At 42.4% G+C, this 24,228-nt stretch overlaps 5 protein-coding genes across 11 annotated transcripts; 2 read left to right on the top strand and 3 right to left on the bottom strand.

Moving 5' to 3' along the window:
- Positions 1-60: 60 nt before the first annotated feature.
- LOC117145959 lies at positions 61-7,074 on the bottom strand. Of its 6 annotated transcripts, none has more exons than XM_033311854.1 (10): positions 6,867-7,074; positions 4,629-4,831; positions 2,801-3,192; positions 2,519-2,736; positions 2,244-2,455; positions 1,887-2,060; positions 1,725-1,809; positions 1,587-1,668; positions 908-1,527; positions 562-700 (listed from the first exon to the last, which is right to left on the bottom strand). In XM_033311854.1, the coding sequence occupies exons 1-10, from the start codon at positions 6,968-6,970 to the stop codon at positions 562-564; spliced, it is 2,229 nt and encodes a 742-aa protein (XP_033167745.1). In that variant the 5' UTR covers positions 6,971-7,074. The 6 variants fall into 6 exon arrangements, with proteins under 6 accessions (XP_033167741.1, XP_033167745.1, XP_033167746.1 ...); XM_033311855.1 differs by having other exon boundaries at positions 6,901-7,059; XM_033311850.1 differs by having other exon boundaries at positions 61-700; positions 4,629-6,960.
- A 611-nt stretch (positions 7,075-7,685) lies between these two features.
- On the top strand, positions 7,686-11,794 carry LOC117143843 (synaptotagmin-14). Of its 2 annotated transcripts, none has more exons than XM_033308698.1 (5): positions 7,686-8,191; positions 8,273-8,434; positions 8,495-8,827; positions 8,906-9,132; positions 9,510-11,794. In XM_033308698.1, exons 1-5 carry the CDS (start codon positions 8,146-8,148, stop codon positions 10,491-10,493), a joined length of 1,752 nt encoding a protein of 583 aa, XP_033164589.1. In that variant the 5' UTR covers positions 7,686-8,145; the 3' UTR covers positions 10,494-11,794. The 2 variants fall into 2 exon arrangements, with proteins under 2 accessions (XP_033164589.1, XP_033164588.1); XM_033308697.1 differs by having other exon boundaries at positions 8,894-9,132.
- A 72-nt stretch (positions 11,795-11,866) lies between these two features.
- Positions 11,867-15,017, bottom strand: LOC117143842 (ATP-dependent RNA helicase SUV3 homolog, mitochondrial). The gene is made up of 6 exons (XM_033308696.1): positions 14,592-15,017; positions 14,033-14,536; positions 13,658-13,967; positions 13,471-13,605; positions 12,780-13,409; positions 11,867-12,726 (listed from the first exon to the last, which is right to left on the bottom strand). Exons 1-6 carry the CDS (start codon positions 14,899-14,901, stop codon positions 12,324-12,326), a joined length of 2,292 nt encoding a protein of 763 aa, XP_033164587.1. The 5' UTR covers positions 14,902-15,017; the 3' UTR covers positions 11,867-12,323.
- Positions 15,018-15,730: 713 nt separating this feature from the next.
- LOC117145916 (charged multivesicular body protein 3) lies at positions 15,731-16,982 on the top strand. Its single transcript, XM_033311771.1, has 3 exons — positions 15,731-15,887; positions 16,024-16,264; positions 16,320-16,982. The coding sequence occupies exons 1-3, from the start codon at positions 15,843-15,845 to the stop codon at positions 16,703-16,705; spliced, it is 672 nt and encodes a 223-aa protein (XP_033167662.1). The 5' UTR covers positions 15,731-15,842; the 3' UTR covers positions 16,706-16,982.
- LOC117145915 (melanization protease 1) lies at positions 16,905-18,778 on the bottom strand. The gene is made up of 4 exons (XM_033311770.1): positions 18,629-18,778; positions 18,250-18,413; positions 17,840-18,059; positions 16,905-17,782 (listed from the first exon to the last, which is right to left on the bottom strand). The coding sequence occupies exons 1-4, from the start codon at positions 18,696-18,698 to the stop codon at positions 17,058-17,060; spliced, it is 1,179 nt and encodes a 392-aa protein (XP_033167661.1). The 5' UTR covers positions 18,699-18,778; the 3' UTR covers positions 16,905-17,057.
- Positions 18,779-24,228: the final 5,450 nt, after the last annotated feature.

Here is a 24,228-nt window from a genome sequence, read left to right as displayed (position 1 = left end):
TGATTTATATTAATTGCTTTGACACATTAAAAAACTATATAAACGCATTCGGTTTATTAATGTTTATGTCTATTTACATAAATACATTACATTTTCTGTTTAGTTAAATGGCACTTAACAAATATGGTTAACAATTTACATTACTGGACAACTTATCCATTATCTAAATTCTAACATTTTTGCTTCTATATAGATTTTGATTTTTGTTCATTTCGAAGGTACATGTTTTCTTAGTTAATCAACCGCAATGCATCTCAATTAAATCAAAATGAATAAAATGATTTATGAACCATATTCATTTAAAAATTTAGTGACATCTTATTTTAAGTAGACAAAAAAACAATGCATTTTAACATTTTAAATTACAGTTGACACGTGGTAGAAGCATTCTAGTTAATAAATTAGAGCTTACGCACAGGTTATTGAGTTATAATAAATTTTGAAACATAAGATGAAGTGTCGTTGATGTGATAATTTCCGTCCATCCGAATGCTATAAGTGAGTGACACGCATTTTATGTTGTCGCAGCCCTTTTGCTTTTGAGACGGCTGATAGCTAAAACTATAAGTCCGTAATCGGAGCGTCCGCCACGCTGAATTTCGATGCTAGCGCTATGTCAGATGCAGTGCCTGATACGGTCGGGCTCCTCTTTGTCTTACCGCTCACCTGGTCACTTAGGTCTTCAACCAATTTCTCAAGGCTACAATGTCGCCCAGTACAAACAACCATCGAAAGATAAAAAGGAAGTGCAAAATTTGTAAGTTTTAGGATTAGTTACCAAGCTCAGATAGAGATTAAAAGGATTAATAGAATGTGTCTAAATGTATTTTTGAATCGCCCATGCAAGTGAAGGTTAACGGTGATGGGTTAGTTAAAAAATTTAGAACAGAGCATATACTACACCCACGCAATTATACGTTGATTTGTCTCCTTACGTACGGAGGCCGCCTCGCTGAGCTCCCGCTTTAGATGAGCGTGGTCCTTCTTTCGCGGTAGCAATGGCGGTGGAATTCCCGGATTGATCTGGTCAGAAATCAGCGCAAAAGAGGGAGGGCTCCTAACTGCTTGCTGTTCTGATTTCGGTATCTGTGAGTGAAGCGTTAAGTTGGAGGGAGTTTGAAGCCCGATGCTCGAACACGATAAACTGTTGTTGCCAGTCAGGGATAATTCTCCTCCGTCCAGTCCGACTTGCTCTTCCAGCTGCTCCTCTTCTATTTCGTCGTCCTCTTCCAAAGAGTGCGTCGTTTGGATAGGCGTTTGATGCATTGTTCCATAATGCAGGTTCAAAGATTTTGCCCGTCGTATTCCGAGCGCACTGGATCCCACAACGCCGCCGCCAGCGCCATTCGGGAATGGCTTTCGGAATCCATGGGATCGGTCATTTTCGTATATAATGTCGTTACTGATTGGCCGCTGGTTGTTATAACAACCGGCCAGAGCTTGACGAAGGCACTTGTTTTCGGATTCCAGGTGTGAGAGGCGTTTGTTAGTCTCCTTCTTCTCCAGTCGCAACTGCATTACTTGGGTCTACAACCAAAACCGAATATTTAGTTACGTTATGCACATTTGTTTTGGTACTCACTCACCTTTAGATCGTCTATATCTCTCAGAATTCGGACATTTCCCTCGTTTAAGAAACACTGACGTTCTTCAACCATTAATTTGACTCTGGGAACAAAAAGTAATCAATACTCTAAATATATTTCTCAATTTTCGATTCTTACCGACTTAGCAGTGCATCTTCGCGTATGCGCGCTGCCTCCTTCACTTCCCGCACGACATCCGTCATCATTCCTGGAGTATAGGCGCCTGAAAAATGGGAAGCGAATGTAACTTATTACTCACTCGTTTGCATGGCATAGTTGGGGGTAGCGTTTATGTTATACCTGAGTGAAATGTGGGCGCTGGGCTGTGTGTCCCTCCCAATCCACTGCCAAGAATAAGAGGTTGACTTTGTGTGCTTAGTCCGCTTAAGCTATCTCTACGGTGCCGCATGCCCCCAAAGCCAGCACCTGCCCAGGGCTGGCTGTTAGGGGCGTGCTTTAAAGCTTCGATATCAACTGTGATGGTGTTTGCAAGTGCGAGGGAGTACATAGAAAGAGGAAATGGGTGGCAACACATTCTAATTTAATAGGTATTAGCATACGAGTACAAGTAAAATAAATCAGAGATTTGTGTAATTTTGTCGTATTTTGGGAAGCATCGTGACACCAAAACTGGACTTAATCCTACGAACAACACACCTTTCGTATCATGCAAATTCCGGCAGATCTTGGAATTGGTGTCGTGCAATATGTTTATTTGTTCCATTAGAGCCGCGAAAAATTTGTTTTGATGTGCCAGATCACAGCCACTGCCATTGTTGTTCACATTTCGACACTCTGGTGTATTCTGGCCACTCAGCTTGGAGTCATTATCGGAGGGGTTCAGTAGGCACGGATCGCTGAACCGAAATCTGTTATCACACGGTAAGTAAGGCTCTTTAATAATTCATTACGAATTTATTGTTTTTGCTTACCCCTTGCTAAAGTTTGGATTGCTTCCGCTGCCATCCAGCACATCCGTCGAATTCGGTTCGTGCTCGCACCCAAGCCCTTCCGGCCCTCCCATCATGTTGTTCAGGGGAGGCAAGCTAGCAAACTCCTGGCCACCATCGCCCCCGAAGGACATTCCATAGCTGCTCAGGCTCTGTGGTGGGAAGAGCATCGGATATCGATGGCTAAGAGAGCTCGAATTCTGTAAAAAGAAAATAACGTTGGGTGTGCGTTGTAAACAATATCTTGCACTAGCAGCTACTTACGCGCTGTATCCCCAGGCTAAACGGCGTGCCTGGGCCGACTCCGTACGGCTGGGTTCGCTTCGAAAACTCCTGTTGCCTCTGCTGCTGTAGTTGCTGTTTAAGCTGCGGCAGCTGCTGCTGTTGAGTCAAAAACATTTGCTTGTGAGCTGGTGCCGTGGGCGGTATGAAGTCCAAAAACTCAGATGAAGAAGACAATTGGGCGTTGGTGGCATCACGTAAACAGTTCTCCAACCAGGCATCAAGGTGATCCTCGGAATAGTTAAGTTCGGTTCTCTTGGCCTCACCGATGTTCGTTTGGTTAAGAGAGGTTGCCGCTGCTTCAGTTTTTTGTGCCAATGGAGAAGGTGGTACGTTACGCGACCTTAGTTTCTTCCGCTTGGTGGCATCCGTAGCTGAAAGAAAATTTAATATGAGGTCATCTTGACATTGTCAACATTTCAGGTCCTAGTGTGGACAGATAAAGTAGCTAAAGGCTTCACGGCTTACACCTTCCGCATTGGCAAACTGTAAACTATTGCCCGAACTCAACCATTCCGGATCGTACCGCCAACTCGACGACTGAACTAGACAAAAACACAAAAATGTCCCGGGAACGATTGTCTGAAAGTAATTGTTACGCTATTTTGGTTCGTTTTTCAGTTGTTAGTTTGGTTTTTTTAAGTCTTTATTTAAGTAAAGTCTTTAAGTAAATATTTGGGTTGCATAGATTAAGCAAACGCGCTCCTCCTTTCTAAAAGGAGCAACCATAGAAGGAAATTATGTATAAAAATGTATTGCCACCATTGAATTCGCCTTCAGAACCATTGAGAAAAATCGGTAATTTGATTCGGGCTTATTTAGATCGAGATTTAAAATTAAGGGTCATCAAATATGTTCGCTAGTGCCTAGTAAAAATTGATAAAAATTTAATTCATTGTGCGGGATTGTTACCTTGATCAGGATCACTAGCCGAGTCGATTACAAGTCGAGTCGGATACAATACATTTGGTAATAAGAATGTAGATTTTAATGACGCTCAAGCTTGCTTTACAACTATCCAAAGCTGACACTCCCACGCCTAATTTGTTGTCATTTAATTATATATCTTTTTAATTTGTATCGATTAAAACTGCCACGCCCACACTACTAAAAATGTTCAACTATTTAATCAGATCTATATATACTTATATACTTATTTAATATATGTACTTTATACTATAATATTAATTTTAAAACAAACAGTATATATTTCGCCCACCTTATATAATTCGGGAGTTAAGTAAATAGTGTCCGTTATTTGAATGATACATCTCGACAAAGGCAACGTAACAAATAAAATTAAATCGACTACTGAGCGTGAAATCGGACAGTTTGAATAGATTAAATCTTTTCGTAATTATAGTGACTGATCAAACAACGCCTTAAGATCAAACAATAGCAATATAATATCAATTAAAATCAGTCCAACACAGATAAAACTTTAGAAGTTCCTTAACTTTGCAGGGAATTTAAAAGGCGTAACGTAGAAAATTAACCTAATTGATTTATTATTGTGTTTTGTATTTGTTTAACATTTCATGCACTAATTTGGAATTCAACGTGAATTTAAGGTTTATTATATAAAGTTGTTTAAAAATTAAGGTGTCAAATGGACTTCGTAAAGCGTGATGTTGAGTGAAACTTCTTCTGATTAAACAACGTAGATAAACGGATATTCAATACTTCGGCCGATGTTGGAAAGACAGTACTTTTGGCGTCACACAGAGTGATAAGATCTCACGTGCAGAAATGAGTTAGCACCGTTTAGTGCTCTTACCCTCCGCTTACTAGATATCTAGATCTCGCTCACCTCTCTGTGTACTGTTCAGTCCCGCTCCAGTGGTGGCCTTCTTCTGGAGACCGATCCCGCCGTTATTTCCTGGCGTTAAGCAAAAGCTGTTGCCAGCAATCAGCGACGTCACTTCTGCGGGGGAATCCAAGCCACCGCCGTTTGTGCTTATCTCCCTCTGGCTTGAGGTAGTAGTTTCCTCCCGCAAAACGCTCATGTTGCTTCTGAAATAGAAACAATGCGGAGAGTTAAGTATTGTTAAACGAGGTTTTTCATTCGTGCGATTCCGCAGTCGACCATAAAAACTGGAAGTACACAGAAATGAACCCACGAAAGACTCGATGTTTGCACCTAGTGCACTGGGGGAGACAATACGCAGAAGTGGAGCAGCAAGAAAAATCCTCAAGTTACGTATGCAATGCCGGGAAACACCCGTCCGATTTCTCCTAGCACTTGCACGACCACCGTCACCAACTGTGCTGTGGTTGCCGACCATATAAACACATTTAAATGTATGCAGGCGCAGACCAGTGGAACGGCATTTTATTGACGAGCAATAAACAAGCTTAATCTTAACATGTGGGAATTCATTCACTTATTGATCTACAAATGAATTTAGACGCACTCTCTAACAGATAGCAACATTTTCAAGCGGTAGCCCCAAATTCGATGAGAGTTTTGTGACTGTTGCAACTATAAAATTAAAGCAAACACGAGTGATAGTTGAACTAAAAAACCTATTTACCAGTTATAAGCGTTGTTGCTATTAGTATGTAACATCTAGTAAGATGTTCGGGTAGCTTGGCTCCAAGATAATTGTATCAACTCCCACTCTAACTGACTGAGAACGACATTGGCCCTGAACTCTGGCCACCAAGGTGAGCGTCAGCCAAGTATAAAGAGAAAAGAAACAGTCGCCGCTTTTGGGCCAAGTTTTTTTCTGTTGGTGGGTTGCCAGCAAATATACATACTGCAAGTGAAGACATAACAGCCGAAGTAAACAAAAGGTATTTGGCAGCCAATTGAAGTGGCTGGTGCGTAATCTATGCAGTCGAGTTCACCGAAAATTAAGCCGCCAAACCAAACCGGTTTCACCGCTGTGTCTATTGACCTTTCCATTTAACAAATTTTAATGACACCAATAAAGAAAAGCGGCGTTGTCAATGGAGATGGCAGAGGCGATGCCATGGGCGACTCCAAAGCGACTCCTTCCCGCGATCAATGACTAAATGCACACTGCGTCAAAGAGCTGGAAGAGCGAGTCGCTCGGTTTGTTGACCCAACCGAAGAGCACTTGTAGTTTGACACTCGTTTCTCGGACGACCAACATATATATACATACATACTTCGATAGCTTGAGCTATATTGTAGGAAATAATTTAAAGCCTGCAAAAAAATGTTAAATACATATGGACTTGGCTGTCGATATTGATCACGAATAGATATACTTGATATGGTCGCAAATGTCTCCACCACTGCGTTACAACCTTCTAACTGAAATTAATATACCTTCCGTTTGAAAAGATTAGGATTGGCAGAAATGAAGTAGTTGATTTGCCAGTTGAATACTAGCTTAAAAGCTCAAAATACCGGAAAACGGCATTGAAAGTTATTGTAGACATTCCAAGCATCTACAGCTGGGATTCCCACGCCATTGCTCATGCATGACTATCGGACACCACTGGTCTACTTGCTCAGAATATCTAAAAACAAGCTCTGCGAGGATATTTTGTACATTTGAGAGTACACATGTATAATACCTAACGAAAATGTCTTGGTTGTTAGATTCAAGGTTAGACAAACTTTTATTTTCATACAAAAGCGTTATATTATATGTGTATGTATATATTTATTTAGACTGCACTTTGCCAGATTCCAGTTCGGCTTCGTGCTGCTTCGTGTCGAAAAGTTTTGACACGCGCTCAACTCTTGTCTGGGCTCTTGGTGTGGGAAAGACACCTATCGAGTTTTCTAATCCCAGTTCCACCCCCATCCCTCCCATTCGATTTTCATTGTGTGCGAGAGACTGCTGCGAAATGAAAAGCGAAACGACATAAGATGACGTCGTAGACTGGCTTTCTTCCTCCTTCTTGCTCCTCCATCCCTAAAGAATCGAAGTGATCGACGCCAAGGAGGTGGTATCACGGTACCATCGCGGTATTCCGCTTTGTGGGGGGCACTGAGCACTCTATTCGGCTGTTTAGCCATAATCATATTATCAGAAGCGTCTCATCTCAATTTGGCACACACGGCAATCACACTTGCCCGGTGGCATTGGCCATCCAAAATTTACTTGCGTCACGATTGCGGATTAAATGTATTGGACTTTCAAGCAGGGCGTGGGCGCGGTCACGGTTTAGCATACGGGGCTCTGACAGACGAAAACATTCAGTTTGAACAGCGACCAAAATTTAACCGCACAACGAAGCTGAGCCAATTCATTGAGCATTTATTTTAGAGGTGGGCAATCTGCGATGTGCCGTCAAATCGATGACTTTCGCTGGAACAGCTACTATTGCGATTATCGATAGCTGCTGCTAGGACTGTTATCTGCTATCGAATAACAGCGCATTTCATGTATGTAAGGATGAGTAGCTCTAAAAATTCGGACCTAAATTATAATGCTATTTCTTTAACAACCGGAAAACTCAGTGTTACATAAAACAATTACGTGGTTGAAGCGTATAACGTGTATTAATTCTGATGTACTAATTCTGCTTTTATTATTTTCTTCAAATTTTTGAACATCAATAACAGGCAAACGGTTTTGGTCTTAACATTTATGAAACCGTGGCTACGGCTAACATTTAAGCCGTCGAATGTTATACGACTCGGAGAGAACCTCTATTAGAGACATTCTAAACAATTACAATATAAACAATCGCAGTACACGATCCCAATAAAAAATAATCCCGTTTCTCAGTTTTCAGTTTGAAATCATCCTCCCAAACACAAAACAATAAGCAACAGTTGTTACTGCGATGCAACTGTCGAAACAGAGCTTTTCCGAGCCCTGTGTGTACACACACTAGGGGTGGAGGGATTAAGCTCCAAAGTGCTTGCTTTGAAGCAGTTTTTCCCTCGAGTTTAAGGCAGCTCATCCTAACGCAGTTGAATTGAATCCTGGGCCGTTTGATTTTTATTTCCGAATCTCCCGTTGCATGATTCGCAGTTTTGGGATCGTGCCTTCAAGAAATCGAAAGTGATTAATAGGATAGAATAGTATAGTTGTTCCTTCTATAATTTATTTCACTATTTTGCAACAAAATCTCAGATGAACGGTTCAGAAAAACGCAAGGGCCAACAAAACGGGTGATTCAGAGTACACCAGCATCCAAACGACTTTTTTGCCTTGATCCCCAGCCGTTGTCTTGCGAAAAATCGATTCCAGTTATCCTGCGACACTGTGCTGTCAAATTCCCGAGCTTTTGCTTTCACGCTGCAGTGAGAATAATTTGGAGTGACTTGACTCGTGGTCCGAGTGCAATGAGTTGCGAGTAGTAGGCTCGTGTTCGCCAGGATCCTCGCATGAGCCAAGATGATTGTTACCTCCGCTTCTGGCCTGGATAGCACTCCGACGCTCGGTACGTACATAAGTATATGCACTCCACAAACCACACCATTCTGACCTGAGCCACACAAACCGTGACTGTTAAATCCTTCAGGCACCATCGAGGTGACCACTCTGCTGGGCGCCTTTTTCGGCGTCCTCGTTCTACTGCTCCTGTTGTTTCTTTTCATCAGTCGTAAGTGCTGTTTTCACTACCGCCATGCCATCAACTGCTGCGACGAGCGCCACCTGGCTGTCAAGTGTGTCCAGAAGATCAGTGAGTACCTTGTTTGGTGGCGATTGGGGCTGACTGGCTAACTTTTAATTGTCCTTGCAGCTCGCAAGAGGCGTTACGAGAACACCAGCTCCGACTCGGAGGAAGACATCTTGCGGCGCCTGCGGTGGCACCAACAGCACCAACTGGGCGAGAAGCCTGGTGGATACGGGCTGGGAATCAGCCAGGCTAATCCGCTGACGGCGCAGAGCTTCAACTACCACCAAGCAGGCGCCGGTGCCGACCTGCAGCGGGTGACGGTGTCGCGAGACCCCTTAGCCATCGCCGAGCGTGGCAAGGTTGGAATCCCGTCGTCGCACAGTGAGTGCAGCTCGAACGACTCCATGGAGGTCTCCGTGGACAGTCACACAGGCATCTTGGCCGGTCTGAGCAAAGGTAAGCATGGCGGGGTCAGGGCCAGCTAATTGACAGCCGTTGCAATGAGTCACGACCTTTTGACAGCCACAACCACAGTTCCCCACCCGGCGACAGCCTTCCGCAATCCGTGTACAGAACACCGGGCCAAGACCCAGGCTCTGAGGTACCAGCACCGGGTCAACGTGGCTGCTCCGCTAAAGCCGGACAAGGAACGGGACAACGTGCTGGTGGTGCCCATGGTCAATGCCTACAGCATTAACAACAACAACAACAACTCAATTACGACCAGCAATAACCATCCCAGCAGCAACAACAACGATGACGTAAGTTTTACTCCATACAAGGTAGTTCAAATACCTTTTCCTTTAAAAGTAACTATGCCCTTCCTAGAAATGCATTCAACTTTCGGTCGGACTCGCAAGATTTACCCAACAAGCATAGTCGAGTCTATCGACTCTTATAGTCCAGATAGTCTGTTAACAATTTTTCTTAGCTTGACAAGCTTAAATTCAAAATTTAATACAAAAAAAAGTTTATTACCAACATTACCTTAACGATATTACGGCATAACATCGATTTCATATAGGGTAATAGGTACTAGATAGTCGAGTCGAGGCACGATACCATTTCATATTGTGTACCATGCTTTAGGGATTTCCATTAAAACTTTGTTTAACATAAAATACCTTGCATCTTCCAGGAACCCCTATTTGACACCAGCGACTTGCGCTCGATCAAGTCGGATGACCTACTGGTGGGTGTGGACCAGAAGGAGCCGCCCGTGCAGAGGGGTACCATCGAGCTGGAGCTGTCGCTGCTGTACGACGCCCCAATGCGGAAAATGACGGTGCACGTGATGCAGGCCAAAAACCTTCCGCCCCTGGGTAGTGGGCAGACGACCCACACGCAGGTCCGGATGCTGATGCTGCCGAGCAAAAAGCAGAAGCTCAAAACCAAGATCCGTAGCGGTGAAAACCCACAGTATATGGAGAGCTTTCTTCTGCACCGCGTCAATCCAGAAGATGTGAACAACATGGGGCTGCGCGTGCGGCTTTACGGCTGCGAGCGCCTGCGCAAGGAACGCCTTATTGGGGAGGCGTATGTGAGCTTCGCCACGGTTGACCTTGAACTGGAGACAAACCTATGGCTGCCGCTGGAGCCCCGCAACACCTCGTCGGGCCTGGGTTCTACCAGCGATCTGTTAAGCCTGGCTCGGTCAGAAAGCGCGGGCTCCACCTCGTCCATGCAGCACGGGGGCGTCTCCGAGTTGCTGCTGGGTTTGAGCTACAACGGGGTCACCGGGCGGCTGAGCGTTGAGATCATCAAGGGCAGCCAGTTCCGTAGCTTGACGCTGAACAAGGCGCCCGACACATACGTTAAAATGGTTATGGTCAGCAGCATCGGACAAGAGATCTCCCGGGCCAAAACGTCAATCCGCAGGGGTCAGCCCAACCCGCTTTTTAAGGAGACATTCGCCTTTCAGGTGGCACTGTTCCAGCTCAACGATGTTACTCTAATGATCTCAGTGTACGCCAAGCGGCACATGAAGAAAAACGAGATGGTCGGCTGGTTCAGCCTGGGTCTGAACTCGTCCGGATCGGAGGAAGTGGCCCATTGGGCAGACGTGTGCGAGATGCCCAAGGGCGAGATGCTGGCGCGTTGGCATGTGCTGGTGGACTCCTGATTCGAGCAGCTGGGCCAGTCATCCGGACGCAGCGGAAAGGCCCTCCGAAAGCTGGGTCTCGCTGCGTTCAAGGACCGGTCCCGCGAGAAGAGCTCGAAGGAGTCGCGTCTGGAGGAGAACGGAGCTCAATTCCATGCAGACAACGCGGTTGCACTTGATATTGAGCCAGGCCTGGAGCTGGACTTTGTCTAAAGCGGGGTTCGGTGTTTGTGATTTGTTTTTACAAGGGTCGATGCCAAATGACGGCTGCCGTCGTCAAGTGCTTGGCTCAGGATGAGACCGACCAAGAGGTAGGGTCATCCGAACAATCTAGCCCAGACTGGGCAATAAAATATTTGTAATTTGGAATCAATTTGGCACACATTTTGTTCACAAAATGTATGAAATATGAAAACTAAAGGAATAACCTAGAATACCCAAATTTTATACGCAATGACACGAAGAGTGCATACCAGTACTTATATGTATAACTACTCGAAATTTGAATTTTATGATTGTTTGTGATAAAGAATACTATATGAAATATCAGAGGGCCGAATAGAGCGTATTTAAGATTTTGAGTGTACATTGTACATTTGTACATCTGTGCAAGCTACGGATGAGTGACGAATTTTTGTAATTTACCTTTCTGCATCTTATATTTAAATAATAAGCCCGGCATAGGCTGCCCAAAGTCTGTTGAGACTAGCACTTTTTTATTACCCAAATATGAAAACCGAAAACACATAGGAACAATTGTAGCCAATGCGTACGTACATACAATACATCAAACCTGCAACTTACATACCTAAACAAACCTACGTACATATGTAACTCTTGTTTTTTTGATCAAGAGCCATGCGCATGTTCCAGTTTTGATATTCAAAGAAATACAAAAGTATCGGTACCTTAGAATTCGAACGCACAAATACATATTCTACATTCGAAGAAGACAAGTTGGAAAAAATGTTGGTAAAAATATAAGGACACCTGCGAATGCAAGCATGGCGAGTCGCGTGCTGGGCGAGAAGATGGATTTTATTAGAGCTTTATTTCGATTTAGGGATCGGACTACAGAGCACATATGTACTTAGCTCCTCCGCTAAAGTATCTGACGATCGTTGTGGCTGGATTTTTCAATGGTCAATGGAATGAGAGCACTTTGGTTTTGCATTGGAGTGCAAAAATGATATAAGTTTAACTTATAAAAAGAGAAACCTTAAAGCTTTAATAAATATTTAAAGAAATTGTTTTTTAAACTCAAATTAAATCGAAACCTAAAACAGCAAAACTATTAAGGTATTGCCATGCGCATCCAGCGTAATATTAATTTGTATGTTGATTCATAGGAGCGTATTTTGCTATTCATAGTATTTATATCTTTTAAAAATCTGTATGTTTTAAGTGTCGTATATTTTATAACCGAAATTCGAATGAATGTGTGCTCCTTGTTACTGCAAAGGCCATATATAAGCTAAGTCTACAACTTCATTTGGGAGGGACAGCGAGGATAAATCTAACTAACTAATCGAAATCGTTAATGTCGGTATTACACATTTCTAAATTCAACAGTACAACGGCGGTTAGCCTTGACACAAAGTTCATTTTTGTCAAGTGTTTCAGACTCTGCGTATAATCTCCCTCCATAAATTGCAAAAAACAAAGTGATTCTTTTTCTGAGAGAGATAACATAATAAAACTCTTAAATTTAAACAATTAAATTGTCATTGTTAATTATCAACTGAATAATTTTAATATTACTTAATTGCCACTTAAAATAAAAGTATATTATATAAAAATCCATTTCTTACCTACTTATTTCGTAATCTAACTAATCCTAAGCTGGCACGTTCATTTTCTGCGTTTTTTCCTTGTCTTTCGCCCGATCCCTGAGTAATTATCCTCGTCGTCGCTATTCACCACTGTTTCCGAATTTTCATTTGATTGCAAATTGGATTTGCCAACTTGCTGGGCGTCCCATTCCTTGCGTAGCTCGCTAAGCATGCCTGGGGTAAGAAGACCCTGCGCAAGTAACCTTTCGGTGAGACGGCCACGCGACAAGCTGGGTAGACGAGGCTCCTTCGCGTGCGTTATTCGGCGGATTGCATAGTTTGATATATCTCCGTCCTGACTCGCCTCGGTATTTTTAAGCAAGCGAGTTATTTGGAAAACGCCCTGCTGTATAATTTCGTCCAGTTCCTTCTGGGCATCTCGCACATAGGCCGCTTCAGGGAAGAGATCCATGAACCGATAGCTGCAAAACAGTCCGATTAGATTTTTTCTAAAGCGCACTTGTGCGAGACTTGCCTTAGCCAAAGATACAGATCCATCACGTCAAAGACGGCCTCCAGATGGACCAGATCCAATATCGTCTTGGGTAGCTTGAACGGCCAGCCACAGTTTTTTTTTATAAAATCAAAGGTAATAGGCTCGTTGCGGCTGTATTGCCGTGCTACCTTAAGGAACATCGAGCAAACAAACGGCATCTTGCGATTAATAGGTGCACAGCAGAACACATAGCGGGCCCGCAAGGGCAGAGGAACATGTTGTATCATTTCGGCCAAGAACTTAAAGTCTTCAATGTTGCACATAAAGTATAGGGAATCATCGACAGTGCACAGATTCACGAATATGTCCATTAGGTTGCTCAAAGACGAGCTTGGCAGGTGGTAGGCGTAGAGCTCAATCTGATCGGCCGTGGGATGCAAGCCCGCCTGCTTTATCGGCTCAGGTGTCTGAGCCAATATACGCTGTAGGGTTTGCAAGTCCTCGGACTTGAAGGCAGTTACATATCCGTGCTCCCACTGAGTTCGGAACCGGCCCGCTCTTCCCGCAATCTGAAGTGCGGAGGAAACCGATATTGTGTCGATCTCGCGCTCCCCTCGCTCATTCATCGACGGCTTGATCAGTGAGTAAAATATGATTCGACGAATGCTCCTGCAAGTACATTCGCGGGCATTATATTTGGGAAGCCACATATGTGGAATATTCTACTTACAGGTTCAAGCCCATACCGATGGCGTCAGTCGCCACCATTACCTTGCAGCTATTGGCAGGATCATTAAACTTAGCAGCTTGGGCTAGCTTGGTACCTGGGGGCAGGCCCCCATATATCACAGCTACCTCCTTCCCTCTAGAAAATAGTATTAGGGATCAGTTGAAAATGATGATTTAACAAAACTGACCGTGCTTCGATTTCTCGTGAAACCGTATATATATCATGTTTGCTGAAGCACACAATGCAGTCGCCAGGAACTATATTGTCCAATGATCCTAAAGCGGTATTTTCGACAGTCAGCTCCGTCAGCCGATCGTACCGCCGCACTTCAACAGTTTCGCCAGTGGTTTCGCAAATTTTCTGCAGGAGGTCCAATGCGCCTGGCTCACCACAAACATGCACTTCATCCGCGATCAGTCCGAGGAAGGCCCGCGTCCAAGCCCATCCCCGCTGGGGGTCGCGGATCTGTTGTATTTCGTCGATTACAGCCACCTCATCTGAAACAGAAAAATCGGCACACGTTATAACTCGACGAAACAAGGAAACGACTGGACTTGCTTACATGGAGTGTTGACCGAGGTCATTTCCACTGTGCACGCGACGTGATTGGCTGGCGAATTTTCGCTTATGCCGAATTTGCGCTCCTCGCCTGTGACAAGATCGCAGGGTGTGCCACGTTCGTTGGCCTTGTTGTACACCTCGGTTGCTAGAAGCTTTAGTGGCCCGCAGTAGACCCCAGACTTCGCACTCAGGTATCTCTCCATGGCGTGGTAAGTCTTACCGGAGTTTGTGGGTCCTGCATGAAAAACAATCTTTCGGGTGATGGCGCGAGCGTTGCTATACCAGTTCGCAGGCTGCCTCAGGTCGGAAATCTTTTTCAGGTCGTCCATGCAGTCCAGGTGCGGGAATACTGTCTTTGCGTGTCGTAGGAAGTACGGGAAGATGTCATCGATATGACCCGCTCCCTGCGTTATATCGCTAAAGGTTATGTGCAGATCTACTGGAAGGTTTTCTGCCTCGATGCAGAATCTTCGGAATGAGCCAAAGGCCTGTTGCTGTAGGTAGGCTTGGAACGGATGCAAAGTAAGACGAGGGAACCTAGGAAATAGGTGCATACGTACCGTCCAGTCCGTTTTCGTTGCAAAGTGACTTGATTTCGCGACGTTGGGTGAACTTATTGAGAATCTTCAGCAGCTCAGCCTTTTCCAGTTTGCCCGACAGCTCGGAACCTACGTCCTCTGAATCCATATTGGCGTGCACCTGTACTGGCTTGAACAGCGTGGACAAGTTCGTTTCTGGTTTTTTCCGGGAATATAAAAAAGCCGCACGGTGCAGTCGACGCAGGGACAAATCATTTGAAAAGGACGGACGCAGGAAGAGTGGCATCCGCAAAAGGCCCGCTAGGCTGATGCAGCGCCTGCAGTTTTGCATGGTTATCCACTTTAGTGGAACACGCGTGGTTTTTATTCAACAATTCCCGCAAAATTAATCTCCGCACTCACGTTCCTATCTCTGATATAACAGAGAAGTACAATCAGCTGATGCACATCTGGTTGTTCGGTTGACAATGCTCTTACAGAATAGCATTGCCATATCGATGGTTTTTTACTACGTTTGCGGGGAATTCTGTTGAAGACTGGCATGGAGTTATGGGTTATCTTTGAGCCCCCCAAATTAGTTTTAGAAAACAAATCAATTTTTATAATTGTGGAACAACCAAGCTAATTTTTATTAAAATAATATTTAAAATAAGTATTTAAACATTTATTTGTATCTTAAAATTAATTATGTTTGAACTTTCACGACGGATATAAAATAGGGTATTTGGAAACAGACATGCATTTTTAAAGTAAAATGCTTATAAGATAATAATATAAAAATGTAATTGGATAAAAATATTAAAATTGAATCCACAATGGTCTTTAAAAACAATGTAGTATCGGCAATTGGCATTGTATTTCCTAGCAGTAGAGCCTCGTTATATATATGGGATATTTTTAAAATATTTTCCTACTAATAATATGTATATTTAAAAAACAACCATGTTATAACTTTTTAATTTTCATAAAATTAATAAGATGAAAAACAATTAGGTATTCTAAGCCAGCACTACGCAAATAATAAAATTTATTTAATAATCGGTAGATTACATTTTGATTACTTTATGAGCAATTTTAAAAGTTAATTTAATAGTTAAAACTTATTCAATATATCGATCTATCGATTGCTTGGCTTTGCAAACAACAAACCTAATATATTGGCAACGCTGTGTTTGTTTGTCGGAATCAAAATAAAATGACTCACTTGAATGCTTGAACAAAAAACGAGTTTTAATAACATAATTCCAGACAAATATCATAACAGTTAGTGCAATGGGCTTATTCGGCAAAACTCCCAGTAAAGATCCCAAAGAGCAGGTAACGACGCAGAGGCGTGGCAGAGAATTTTTTTGGGAATGATGTCATTCCAGTTGGATTGATTTTATTAGACCTTGTTTGCCCATCTGTCCATTGTGCGTTATGAATATTGTTTTGAAATGTAAATTCCCATTAGGTGCAGGAGTGGACGCACAAGATACGGAAAGAGGGCAACCAGCTGGATCGCCAGATCCGAAGTATCCAGCGCGAGGAGGAGAAGGTAAAACGCTCGCTGAAACAGGCAGCACAGAAAAATGACCGCGACACCTGCGTCATTCTTGCCAAGGAGATTGTGAACGCGCGAAAGGCCATCAACCGCATATACACGTCGAAGGCGCACCTCAGCTCAATTCAGATGCAGATGAAAAATCAGCTATGTGAGTGAACTCTTCGCTTGTCTGATACGACCTGACTATCGATTCCTCCTTGCAGCCACCTTACGAGTAGCAGGATCTCTGCAAAAGTCTACAGAAGTCATGCAAGCTATGCAGAGCCTGGTGCGCTATCCTGAGCTTGCAGGTATTATGCGCGACATGTCAAAGGAAATGATGAAGGCCGGCATTATTGAGGAGATGCTAGACGAGACCATGGACTCGCTGGAGGAGTCCGAGGAACTGGAGGAGGAGGCAAGCAAGGAGGTGGACAAGGTTTTGTGGGAGATCACAGATGGCAAGCTTGGGGAAGCTCCTCTGCCTCCAGAGGCTACACCGGCGGACAAGGCATCTGCGTCTGCTGCGCGCGTCGAGGTTGAGGAGGATGATGAGGAGGGTGAGGAACTGCAAGAGATGCAGAGCCGCCTGGCCTCGCTGCGGTCTTAAAACTTCTGCTATGGGGATTTTATTTAAATTTGAAATTAAAGGCAAGTGATTTCGACTAGCAGACCTTTTTAAAATCATAAACGACAACTCCCCGTCGTCGTTTGATTGTTGAAACCAAATTAATCTTCAGAAACTTGAACGGAGTTTTTATATTATAAGTGTACAGTACCCCAGATCAAGAAGTGTTGAACTCTGCGCGTTTTACCGTTGAATCTACACGAGATAACTTAATTTATTGTATAATCTAACTTTCATTAAAAATCGATATTTACTGTGGCATGACCCATTTTACAATGGTAATTTGCACGATTTACGATCAAGCCCTAAGAATGGTCGTTTTCGCCATTTACGATTAAGCCCTAACGTTGTTTTCTATCCAGTTCAGATACGCCTCAACCCTTGTGTACACGCCGGGCCATCCTTTTAGCCCACAGGGCGTGGGTCCGTAGGAGACCACACCAGCAATGTAGTAATTTGAGTTTCCATTGAAGCGGTCCTCGAGCAGAAGGGGGCCACCCGAGTCTCCGCGACAGGAATCAACCCCCTCAACTCCGCCGGCGCACATCTGCTTGGTTGTGACAGTCCTTCTTTGGGTGGCGTATCTTTGGTTGCAGTCGGACATCGGTACCGGATCCAACTCAGCCTTCAGCTTGATATTAGACGTAAAATTTGTCTCCGTGCGACCCCACCCTGCCACCACCACCTTTCGGCCCAGGAAAATATTGTCGCGATGGGACGCTAAAGTGGGCAGACATACTGGTGATATGAAGTCGCTGTACTGAACCTCGTCCCGCAATCGCAGCAAAGCAATGTCATTTAGCTGGTCCCGTGAGTTTCCCGGGTACTGCGGGTGCGGAATACGCTCTTCAACAGGGTAGTCCACGTACGGGTCGTTGCAGTCCCGGCGTCCGTTTTTACCGACTGTGCAATCCGGATTGGTGCTCGCATCCCACTCACCCAGGCGTACTCCCGTCAGCTCCCACTCACTGGGAATAGCCGAGACGCAGTGTGCCGCCGTCAGCACGTAACGATGGTTGATTAGAGATCCGCCACAGTGGTGACCTTTCACGTTGCCGGCTGGTGAAAGGAAGGGAGCGATCAGTCTCTGCAGCAGGGAATATTTCGGTTACTCACGCTTCGTGTACTCTATTAGGGCCATCCAAGGAAACTCCCTCTTTGTCGTCTCGTTACCACCCACCACGCGGTCTTCAAAGTTATCACCGCAATGGGGCGCCATTGGTAACAGTTTGGTTCCGGCGCGTTTTGTAGGCTTAGTGGTCTGAGTCGGTCTGACTTGAGGCTGATTTCCCCACTGAGGTTGTTGGTTTCGCATTCGGCTGTTTGCACAGCAAATCTGAAAAAAGGTAAAACAAAAATGTTTTTCCTAAATTTAGGTGTGGTTGACAATAAGAATGCATCGTGGCATCGCATCGAAAATGAGATGCGATGCGATAGCCATGAGTAAAATCATGTATATATATGTTCAATGGATCAAAATGATCTTAATCGATCTTAGCACCACAACTTTTTAAGGGGGTACTAACAAGCACTTGTCCACTCCGGTAGCCACATTGGCTGGCCTGCAGAAATCGACGGTCCTGGTCCGTAACCTCTTCGCTTTGAAGCAGTTCGAAGAGGTATCCACATTCCCTGAGGTTTATGCAGGTGCCGCTGTTCTCATCAGGCGTTGTACAATACCCAAAGATTTCTAAAAAAAAAAACAAACATAAGCCCGGTTCAAAGACAGTCGTGATTAACAGCGGGAACGGGATTTCTGCGTTCTGGGACCAGCCCACTGTGACTGTCATCGACTCAGCCCGACTCGACTCGACTCTGCGGGGTGAAGTTCACCGCTGATAGGAGGTTGCTTTGTGTTTTGATTCAAGCAAGCTTCGATTGCTACTAAGAGCCTGAACCACTTGCCCTGTGCGTAAGCGGTTCTTGTTCCCAGCAATATCATCCACAGGACGGTGAAAAAAATGTGCGGTTCCATGGTTATATCTTGGACTGTACTATAGCACTGTACTTGGAAGAACGATAAGCTGACAGAGCGCCTGCCGAGAACACACTGAATGTGGCTATAAACTGGAATGGGATCGAGCTCTGAGTTACAGCTTATCAGCGGTTCTCTCACAGAGAATGGTTCAACCTGAGGAAGCACACCAACATTAAGAGAGTGCAAGTCTGGGTTTATCTCAGGTTCTGGTTTTGGGCACTCCCATACTGGCGAAAAGTCCCGCTCTCAATTTTGGGTCCGCTCTTGATGCGTTGCTCATCAGGGAATTTCCCACACCAACGGAATGAAGATGATACTTACCCTCTTTTCCTAGGGCTGAAATATCTTGGGTCGATATAAGCCCATACGGATAAATGCATTAAAAACCTGGAAAACTCACTTTATTAAGAGAGAGTGAATTCTCACATTAATACATCTGCAAAAATTCTGTAAGGGCGATTTCTTTAAAACCTAATAATCGCTTATTTTGAAAAATATCAAAATTAAACATTACCAATAATTTTTTGTAGCCAGAGACTTACAATCTATGAAAATAATTAGGATAGAAGGAAAATATCCTAAAGTTGTTGCCATACTTTTCTAACTTCGTATATATTCTCTAAGCTTCATTAATAGGTATTTATTACTATACTATTAAGTTCCCAGAGAAATACATTGGTATTAAGTTTTTTGAGTATTGTTATAAAAATAACAGTGGAGAATGCTATAGTCGAGTTCCTCGACTATCAGATACCCAGATACCTCAGCCTGCGTAAATGCTAACGCAAAATTTTATAATTGATAAGATATTGGGGAACAAAATGAGAAATAATTTCAAAATTGTTCAAAAGTGTGGGCCTGACCGGTTTGGCGGCTTTAGGGCGTTAGAGGGGCGTGGCAAAAAGTTTTTTTAGAAATCGATGGAGCAAGCATACCACTTTTATTTGTAATGAAATATCGAATTGTTTTAAGTGCTATTAAATTGTCTTGAGGCGGTTACAAAGTGTTGAGTAGGAGCAAATGTATTATGTAGAATAATGTTATTTCTTATGTCTTTGGTATAAGGGTAAGATCGACAGGGCTAGTGATCCTAGTCAAGAAAACTATTATTACAGTTAAACAACTCTAGTACACCTTTTCATTTTACGAGTTTTTGTAAAACAAGAAATTATCTTAAAATTGTGGCATTGCTTTATCTAGACTGTTTCCGTTTCCGACAGCGTAGTTATTTGCAACTACAATGTACAGAAAACTTTAAACAGACGCGTCATTGTGAAGATTGGCTGTAAACTGTAAATGTAGGCTTCTCTTAATGCAAAAAGTAAGAAATGATTTCAATTTGTTTCAAGCGCTTTTAAGTTACGGCCGAGAGGCCAAGATGCGAACGAAAAGCACTTAGCCGAACAGTCCCTCAGTTGGCAGTTACCATCTTCCTTCAGAACAGATGCCCGTCGCCCTGTCGTTTGCTTAGTGGCCATTAGTTTGCTGATTTAATGCCGTTGCCCACTTCAAGAAAGAGTGGACGTCGTCAATTTTACCATTTCATTTGACAATGCATTTCATTAGGGGTTACCTCCGGTTTATCTTTGAGCTGAACTTCCGACTACTCGTATTAAATTAAATTGGAATCTGCGGGGTAGCAAGTGAATTGCCGTTCCCGACGTTGTGGTTTTGGGCTAATAAACGGCGCTGTTTTCACACTTGGCTAAGTGCAAGTGGTTCTAGCGTTGATATGTGTGGTCTTCCCTTTGTATAATTAAAGGCCGCTTCTACACTATTTATAAGATGATTTTTGTCAATGTGCTGGTTTTGCACGAATCCTAAATAATTCTTAACGACAATGAAAGTATTCAAAGAAGACGACGACGGATTTAATATAAGTTGTACCGAAATACCAATAAACTTTTGTAATTAAGAATAGAATTGAAAATACTCCCCCTATCGAACACGAACCATGCCAACGAAGTTTGAAACGCCATCATCCACAATCATCCGCTTATTGCGCTCTCCACATATCACAATCCACATAGTGACGAAGCGTAACAGGAGAGTGTGCAAATGCAACTACTATATATAAAATAAAAATGAAAAACTGCCTTGGTCTACAGCTAGACTAAAAACTAAAGGGATACCAAACCAAGATATAACAAAATATAATGGTTCAGTAGGAAAAGGTGAACGTGAATTGGGACTGGTTGGTAGGCGCACAATTTGTTCATAAAAATTCGATACCTTACAACAAATGTAAAAATGATGTTACATTTTGCGAATTGTATTCATTATCTTAAGTTTGCTCATTAAGAATGTGCATTTGTTTACTTAATAAGTAAATATTAGGTAGTGTCAAACTGTTGATATCACCTCTTATGACAAGAAATTATTTTATATTTAACGATTCGAAAGTTTGTTTACAATGTGCACTTATATAGTTTACTTAACGAGTAAATATTAGAGTGTGTTTATTTAGTCAAATTCACAATCATTTTTGTTCCCAAAAGTTGAAAACGGAAATGTTGAATGTTAGGAGGGATCGTCCCTTGATTTCTTACCTCGTTAAGGGGTGATTTCGTTGATTGGAAAAATGACATTCATGCATAAGGGCTCACACAGCCAAGTCAAAGTGAGAAGAGAATGGCTAAATGGGTGGAAGGAAAGTCATCAGGAAGAAGTCGGAGAAGTCTTTGAATTCCCAAACACTTAGGAATGTAATGTCACAACAATGCAGACCACACAACCGCACAACGACAGCAGCTTGGATTGCTAAGAACGAGTTTTAACAAATTCCAATGTACGCCTCCTACTGTGCAAAATGGTGGCAGAGTGACATTCCATGACATGGCGTGAGGAGGATAGTGAGTGAATGTGAGGTACTTTGGCCTTTATAACACTGGAGTGTGCGTGGGCGAATCGACTGGCACCCCAGAAACTAAAATAAGACGCGGAATGTATTGATTTTTTCATAATGCATTTTAAAACTCTTTATTGGAAATGAACTTGTTCTATATTAAAATACAATTCAACAGTAAATACAACACAACATATTACAATGCAATACAATATATTTCAATTTAACTGGTACAATACTGGTATTCGCTACGGCAATCATTCGACTCGCACTTGCATCGCGGGGATGTTTAGTACGCGTCCGTGTAGAAGAACTTTGACCTATGAGTAATAATTGTTTGACAGCAGAGCCATTGGCATTGGCTGTTAAGTTAGTATCTTCAAAACGTTTTCGAAATGCAAGAATGCTTAATTTAACTGCGATAAGTGGCTAAGCTGCTAACTATTACAGCTGCCTTCGTCTTACCAGGGACTTTTACGGTATTCCTTTGAATGTTTCCCATTCTCAAATCGTATTCTGTCGAAGGCAAGGAGATCTAATGCAGATATTTTGAAAAAGTCTTGATATTTCTTTGGGGCTTGTAACGAAAGCAGGTACGATTTAATTAGATGATAGGTGTCCAAAAGTGGTTTATATGATATCAAATGTCAATGAGGCGTGTGTCAAAACTATTGTTTCTATTCAATTTGTATATGGTCCTAGGTAACTAATTTAACTTTGGGCTATGCGTCTTTTATTATTTTTAAAGTTAAATTATTCTTGTATATTTTGAATCGCAAATTTATGATTGATTAGGGTATAGAATCTTTAATATATTTTATGAATTCCTTGTATATATATTTCCTTAATTTTTATTTACTTGATCATATCAATACATGTATATATGCAAGTAAAGTTCATAAAACTTTTAACAATATGTTCAGTCGGTCATTTTGTATGTAAATTATATATACTTATATTATAAAAACAACTTTCTATATTAGTTTTCGTCAATTCTTTTGAATTATCCTTATTTTTATATCATTCAAATTGTAAAATTATGTAATATTACAAATTAAGACACGAAATCGTTCAAGACAGATATGATTGATTGTTTTGCTTAAATGATTCATGCTGAAACGATTTCAATCTATTCCACCATCTTTTACAAAAATGCCTAAATCGGCATTTGTGACAGAACGGATCGGAAAAAATAGTTCGCATTAGCGAGCCAAGTATTTGCATTATATTTTTGGTGTAAGCCTAATGAAAATGTAAAAATTGAAAGGAACACGCCTTTGTCGTCGAGCAGATTTCAAGTTAGGGAGGAAGTCATCTGCATTCAGCAACACTATAACGTCATTCTAATGATCTTAACCTAATACTAGACTTCCAGTAGGGTCAATGGAATTTCAGGTACTTTAAAAATCTTATGAATTATTGGGCAAACGACGAAAATACTCGAGTCACCTATATTCGTCGCGCTTATACATGAAATTTACCAGAATGTGCTTTTGGCACCATTAAAAGACTCTCGGTATGCGGTGATTTTGCTATTCTAATTGCTTTAATCTACTGTCGTTGTTGATTCATCTCTGATTTCACATTTGTTTGCTACGTTTCCTTCTAGTCAGTATATGTATGTAAAAGTATCGTAATTTTTCTATCTTTAATCGTTGTGCCTATGGAATAACCGAATTTGAGCCAACTCTAAAAAGCTAATTCGATTTAAGTACAAAGGAACTGACTGCCTCATTGCATCAATGTGCGTTGCTTTACACTTAACTAAAATAGTTCAACTACTCAAATATCCAACGCATTTAAACGTGGTAGTGCTTAAATGTGATTTCTCCACCACTTTCTTAAAGTGGGGACCGGTGAAATCGTCTTATAATTTGGGGCTTACATTATAGGCAATGGGCGAAAGCGTATCCACATATCGAAATCATTTGATGTAAGCCTAGCTTAGACAGATGTTGGTGTAGCCGTCATTCGATATCTTGGCTGGATCAGGATCTGTCAGGTAATGCACGTTGAAGGATTCAAAGGAGAAGAGTACTTTGATTTACTCTTTCACATATACGCCCAAGGGGGCGGGCTGGTGAGGGTGTCTGTTTGGGTAATCTGAAACCGATACCGACCAAATAGTGGTACGACTGTCATATCTGAGACCTTTGTTCAGAACAAGTTTCTCAAAGGACAATTCTTAAACGCATCGCTAAGACGTTTTTTCAACTTTGCTGAAAATACAAACAAGACAAAATCAGTTAACTTGCAAACAAACCCCCCGTAATGGTTGATAAAATAGAAAAAATCCTAAGAAAAATATGTTAAACAGCATAAGAACTGAGGGGCAAAAACTTATAAAATGAAAGGGTAGATTTTGATTTGAGTTTGCTTGTTTTCTGCCTGGCATAGAAGGAAGAATGAAATATGTTTCCAAATGGATTTTCTCTATTGCTGAGGTCGTTGTGGCTGTGGCACTTATGTTGGACTTGGGTGTATTTTTGGAAGTGTTTGAGATCGCTGTGATTTATATGTGGTGAGGTATGGGCAAGAAAATTACGATTACCTACCTTTCCTGGATGATGAAGGTTACACAACAAAAAGTTACTAGCCAAGGAATATATACTTTATTCATATTCAAATACATACTTACTCTTCTCCAGATGACCAACCCAAAATGGTTCACCATAAGTGGGT

The sequence above is a fragment of the Drosophila mauritiana genome, chromosome 3R, assembly GCF_004382145.1.
Source record: "Drosophila mauritiana strain mau12 chromosome 3R, ASM438214v1, whole genome shotgun sequence".
Classification (NCBI taxonomy): Eukaryota; Metazoa; Arthropoda; class Insecta; order Diptera; family Drosophilidae; genus Drosophila; species Drosophila mauritiana.
The sequence above is the reverse complement of the archived record's forward strand: the minus strand, read 5'-3'. Positions and strand labels throughout refer to the sequence as shown.

Bases quoted from the DNA above. Each gene is read 5' to 3' on its own strand.
- LOC117145959 (XM_033311850.1), bottom strand. From the start codon at position 5,103: ATGGTCGGCAACCACAGCACAGTTGGTGACGGTGGTCGTGCAAGTGCT. The intron at 2,456-2,518 runs GTAAGCAAAAAC...GTGTGATAACAG, and splicing joins AATCCAAACTTTAGCAAGGG to ATTTCGGTTCAGCGATCCGT. The intron at 1,669-1,724 runs GTAAGAATCGAA...TTTTGTTCCCAG, and splicing joins GAAGATGCACTGCTAAGTCG to AGTCAAATTAATGGTTGAAG.
- LOC117143843 (XM_033308697.1), top strand. From the start codon at position 8,146: ATGATTGTTACCTCCGCTTCTGGCCTGGATAGCACTCCGACGCTCG. The intron at 8,192-8,272 runs GTACGTACATAA...TAAATCCTTCAG, and splicing joins GGATAGCACTCCGACGCTCG to GCACCATCGAGGTGACCACT. The intron at 9,133-9,509 runs GTAAGTTTTACT...TGCATCTTCCAG, and splicing joins GCAGCAACAACAACGATGAC to GAACCCCTATTTGACACCAG.
- LOC117143842 (XM_033308696.1), bottom strand. From the start codon at position 14,901: ATGCAAAACTGCAGGCGCTGCATCAGCCTAGCGGGCCTTTTGCGGATG. The intron at 13,606-13,657 runs GTCAGTTTTGTT...ACTATTTTCTAG, and splicing joins TCACGAGAAATCGAAGCACG to AGGGAAGGAGGTAGCTGTGA. The intron at 13,410-13,470 runs GTAAGTAGAATA...ATGTACTTGCAG, and splicing joins ATCGGTATGGGCTTGAACCT to GAGCATTCGTCGAATCATAT.
- LOC117145916 (XM_033311771.1), top strand. From the start codon at position 15,843: ATGGGCTTATTCGGCAAAACTCCCAGTAAAGATCCCAAAGAGCAG. The intron at 15,888-16,023 runs GTAACGACGCAG...AATTCCCATTAG, and splicing joins GTAAAGATCCCAAAGAGCAG to GTGCAGGAGTGGACGCACAA. The intron at 16,265-16,319 runs GTGAGTGAACTC...TCCTCCTTGCAG, and splicing joins GCAGATGAAAAATCAGCTAT to CCACCTTACGAGTAGCAGGA.
- LOC117145915 (XM_033311770.1), bottom strand. From the start codon at position 18,698: ATGGAACCGCACATTTTTTTCACCGTCCTGTGGATGATATTGCTGGGA. The intron at 18,414-18,628 runs GCAAGTGGTTCA...TTTTTTTTTTAG, and splicing joins AAGAACCGCTTACGCACAGG to AAATCTTTGGGTATTGTACA. The intron at 18,060-18,249 runs GTTAGTACCCCC...ACCTTTTTTCAG, and splicing joins ACCGGAGTGGACAAGTGCTT to ATTTGCTGTGCAAACAGCCG.